Raw genomic sequence first — 5071 nt, 5'->3', positions numbered from 1 at the left:
ACTTTTTTACAGCTTGTACAAGTCTTTCCCAGGCTCCTCCCATATGCGGACTCAAGGGTGGATTAAAAAACCATGAACAATTTTTGGTGGTCAGAAACTGCAACAATTCATCTTTGGGCCAGTCAGTTATAACTTCTTGCATTTCTTTGCTTGCTCTTTTAAAATTTGTTCCATTATCCGAATACATTTCAATTGGAAAACCACGTCGACAACCAAACTGACGAAATAAATGCATAAATGCGTTGCATGAAAGGTCTTCGGCTACCTCAAGATATACTGCGCGAGAGGCCATACATGTAAATATTACACCACATCGCTTGACATGACTCCTGTTTACTGTTATTTCTATCGGACCAAAATAATCTACGCACACTTTTAAAAATGCTCTCTCCGTTGGTTCTATCCTACATTTTGGAAGTTGCCCTATTATAGCTTTGTGTGGCTGTCCTCTTTTGTTTTTGCAATACTGGCAATTACGTATAATTTTTTTTAGTGTATTTCGACACTTTGTGATCCAAAATTTATGTCTAAGATTTGATAGAACTGTCTCTACCCCAATATGACAATTTTTTTGATGATAATGGTATACTAAAAGATTTGTGATCGGGTGGTCTTTGCTTAGAACAATGGGATTTTTCGAGTTGAAGTCATAGTCGCTGTCATTAAGATTGTCCAGTCTACCTTTGAGTCTAATTAAGCCGTCATCTGACATTTTTAAGAGTAGTGATTTTAAACTACTTGAATTATCAACAGATTCACCTTTGGTCAATTTTTCAACTTCACGTTGATAACTATCAAGTTGCATTTTTTTATATATTAAAATTTCTGCCCTATCTATTTCCTTGGCTGTCAGTTCCTTACAATTTTGTCTCTTGAGCTTTAAATGGTCTACATAACGTAGTGTCCAAGCTGTGGTTCTTAAGACCGCAACCAGTTCGAGAATCGAAGAACGTCTGGTAAGTCAATATCATTTCTCAGAAGCGAAGTGACATTAACATACCCTTTGTCAATTGGATCGATATCCTGTGACCCAACTGAAATCTTTCCTACTGGCCAGTGATCACTATTATTATGCAAAAACTGTGGACCTGTCAACCACAAATTGTTGTTTGTAAAATCTATTTTAGTGATTTTGGTTGCCTCATCGGCTGGGTTTAATTTCGATGGAACATACTTCCAATCTCCTACATTTGATATCTCCTGTATTTCTCCTAAGCGTTGGGAAACAAAGGTTTTGAAGCGTTTGCTGCTCGACTTGAGCCAATACAAAACAATTTCCGAGTCTGTCCATAAATGCGTTCTGCCTATTTTTAAATTCAAAGTTTCTTTAATCATTTTATTCATTCTTGCTCCCAATAAAGCTCCTTGTAATTCCAACCGCGGAATTGACATTGGTTTGAGTGGTGCTACACGTGACTTTGCAGCTATTAAACTACATTCAATTTTGTCGTCAATTTGGAATCGTACGTATGCGCATGATGCATAAGCATATTTGGAAGCATCGCAAAATATATGCAATTGTACTTCACAGTCATTTATTGGAAGTTTTGTCATAAGTCTTGGTACACTGAAGTTACTAATATAATAAAGTTACTAATATCAAACGAATTACTTAGCTCTTTCCACAAATCAAAATGTTCATCTATGATAGGGTCGTCCCAGTTGATGCCACTATCCCAGATTGCCTGTAACAGTATTTTATTCGATATGAGAAAATGGGAAAGAAATCCGAGAAGATCAAAAATTGACATCGTAATCTTAAGGACTTCACGTTTCGTCGGTCGCCTTTCCAATTTCAAAATTTCACTAAGAGATTTTGTAAAGTTTAAGTTATAAGCAAGACTGTCTTTTTCATAATCCCACATCAGGCCTAAAACACGCTCTTCTGTTAAATTTTTAATCTTTTTGGGAGATATCGATTTTTTGTGGCATTTTGTCGGGCTTATATGGTCTAAAACCTCTGAAGAGTTTGAAATCCAGTTGCACATTTCAAACCCTCCTTGCTGATGTACATATGTAAGATCTTTAATCAGTTGTATGGCACTGATAATGTCATCTGCTCCTCCCAAGTAGTCGTCCATGTAATGTTTTAGGCTTTAGGGTATTCTTTCTTAAAGTCACTTGAATTACGATTCCTAACTTGTTGTGCAATACTTAGACTGCATTTAGCTTCAAAAAATACAACTTGTATTTCATAGACGTCTGGTATACCTTGTCGCCTATTTTCACGCCACAAAATTCTCTGGGCTGGTCGATCTATCTGCTGAAATTTTATTTGTAGAAACATTTCTTTTATGTCACCTACAAAAACAATTTTATGTTCACGGAAATTCATGAGAACAGATGACAATTGATTGTAAAGGTCAGGTCCTGGTAGCAAAAAATCATTGAGGCAATACCCATGACTCCTAGATGCAGCGTCAAACACAATTTTCAACTTATCTGGCTTATTTACATTTTGTACGCCAAAATGGGGAAGATAATAAGTCACAGGTGACTGAACATCTAGTTCAGACAAGTCCAACTTTTTTATATATCCTTTTAAAATATGTGATTTAATTGTTTCTTCATATTTATTTCCATATATAGGGTTTTTGTCAATTTTCCTTTCACAGGCCATTAGTCTAGAATACGCATTGTTGTAACTCTCTGGAAGTCGTATATCTTCTTGTTTCCAAAACAAACCGCATTCGAATCCTTCTTCTACGCGCTTTAGAGATTTGTCTACAATTTCTAAGCACCTTTTGTCGTCAAGTGACAAGGGATAGTCGTTCTGAACAGTTAATTCGCTCTCGATTGACCAGTAAGATTTGACGAGATTATGTAAAACATCCAAATCATCACATTCCTGGTCTTTTAAAACTTGGTTGCTGATATGAAAAGAATAATTGGTTTCAATTCTCTGTCTGTCTGGTGCTACTACTCCATGAATAACCCAGCCCAGCAAGGTTTTGCTCGCGACTGGTCCATTAAATGCTTCGTAATGTAGTTTGCGTGAAACTATAAGAGACCAGTTGTCCTGTCCTATCAACATTTTTGGATGTGCCTTTTCGTATGAACAGTCAATGAAGTTTTTCAAAAATTTAAAATTGTCGGTCATGTCGTCTATTTTCAGAGTTTGTAAAGGTAAGTTTAGATTCGAGACTGTTTTAATTTTTCTCATAGTGAAAGTTTTAGCACCTTGACTTTTACCCTTGATCTGTACACTGACCATTTTTGAATCTTCCTGTTCGTAGACTTCACTATTGGTCCATTGCATCTTTAATGGTCTGATTGGGCCATCCAGTCCTAAGTCATTGGCTACTTGTTCGTCTAACAAGGATATAGTCGATGCTTCGTCAAGAAGTGCATACGTGTCAATTGTCTTTTTGGGTCCGATCAAACAAATAGGTACTACTTTTAACAAAACTTTGGTCTGCCCTTCATAAATATTACAATTGCTTTCTATTTTTGAGTTCCACTGATCATTATAGTTTGGCTTATCTGGTTGATTTTCTTGACGGTTAGCTTTATCTTTGTGTAACAAATTGTTATGATTATAACTGCAATTATTTATTTTGCATTGCTTTTTGCGTCTACAATCTTTCATCAAGTGGTTTTTACCCAGACAAGATATACACAAGCTATTTTGAGACACATGCTCCCATCGTTTGTCAATATGTAAGTCTTTAAATTTTCCACATGTCGTAACATAATGATCAGTCGATTTACAATAATTACAGAATCCTTTTCTATATTCTTTGGTTGCATTATTTGGATGATTTGTAACTGTTAAAGTACTATCTTTGGACTTATGCTGCCCCAGGCCTATCGTGGTTGCAGCCCTAATGGTTTCACTTAGCCATGCTTGAAAAACTATTATTTTTGGCTCAGCTGATCTAGATTTTTGAAAGTGTTTCATAAATGCAATTCGCTGTGACATAGGTAATTTTTCCAATATTTCGTCAAGTAACAACGGGTTACGAATATGATCTAAATCTTCGATGGACAACAATGTATGAATTAGATTTGTAATTATATCATAAAATGAGATTAGTCGTTCATATTTATCGTCTTTTATATATGGAAAATTCTTAATTTTATCAATCAGTTGTCTTATAATATGACTCGAGTCGCCAAATCTCTCTTTTAAGATTTCTATTATCGTCAACACATTATCTGGTAACAACAAAAGAGATTGTACACATTCTTTGGCACGACCTGCTAATGCTTTTCTTAGACGACTTATGTTTTCATAGTTGCTAAATTTACATGCGTTTGTACTATTTTCAAATTCGGAATAAAATATGGGCCATTCTAATGGATCCCCTGCAAATGTCGGTAGGTCTTGTTTTATTGTCTGCCTTGCCATGAATGTTTCCACATCCTTATTATTTTCTGACTTATTAAGACTTTCATTTTCAAATTTAAGCTTACGTGTTGTGCTAACCCACTCACTTGTACGGATCTCAGCGTATTTGCCATCATTGTCGTCGCCGTGGTCGATGTCATCTTCTTTTTCTTCTTCTTGTAGCTGCATCTCAAGCAGCTCTTGTTCCAGGTCCAGATGTTTTTGTTGAAGTGCCAGCTGTTGGCGCTGCTGCTCCTGTGTCGCAATTTGCTGGGCAAGCTGCTGCTGTTTTGTATTCAAATCCAGTTGTTTCATCAAATTTTGCACCTTAGACGATGTGCGTGAGTTTTGGCTACTTTTGGTTGTACGTGGTGATCGGCCTCCTTCGGACTGCTTGTCTGCAGCCTTTTTGATTACGTTGGATTCCATCGGTGTTGATGCCGCTACCTTTGACCTTGTCCTCGGCTTGATAGTAGCATCCATTTCCACTTGCGGTGTCTTGTCGGGATGAGGAGTGTGGTTTATCTTCTTTTTTTGTCCCATTATCGCTGTCTACGATCTTTTGTTCGTCGATTTGAACAGATTTGTCGATTTCAGTTGTCGTCACAATTTTTCTTTTTTCCGCCAGTTTTTTTCTGTACGTATTTCGGTGTTTGTTTTTATGTATGTATGTATTCCCATTTCTGTCTCCTGTCGGGAGCATCACCAAAAAACACGCAGTAGTTGTCTCTTTCTGTTGCA

General features: G+C 36.7%; 1 protein-coding gene across 1 annotated transcript; it reads right to left on the bottom strand.

Moving 5' to 3' along the window:
- Positions 1-1657: 1657 nt before the first annotated feature.
- On the bottom strand, positions 1658-4786 carry LOC121404243 (cytoplasmic polyadenylation element-binding protein-like). The gene is made up of 2 exons (XM_041593524.1): positions 4438-4786; positions 1658-1685 (listed from the first exon to the last, which is right to left on the bottom strand). Exons 1-2 carry the CDS (start codon positions 4757-4759, stop codon positions 1672-1674), a joined length of 336 nt encoding a protein of 111 aa, XP_041449458.1. The 5' UTR covers positions 4760-4786; the 3' UTR covers positions 1658-1671.
- Positions 4787-5071: the final 285 nt, after the last annotated feature.

This window comes from Drosophila obscura, unplaced genomic scaffold (genome assembly GCF_018151105.1).
Source record: "Drosophila obscura isolate BZ-5 IFL unplaced genomic scaffold, ASM1815110v1 contig_191, whole genome shotgun sequence".
In the NCBI taxonomy this organism is placed as follows: Eukaryota; Metazoa; Arthropoda; class Insecta; order Diptera; family Drosophilidae; genus Drosophila; species Drosophila obscura.
This window is presented reverse-complemented; position numbering and strand designations above follow the sequence as displayed.

What these genes read in the sequence shown, in the direction of transcription:
- LOC121404243 (XM_041593524.1), bottom strand. Translation starts at nt 4,759, where the DNA reads ATGGAATCCAACGTAATCAAAAAGGCTGCAGACAAGCAGTCCGAAGGA.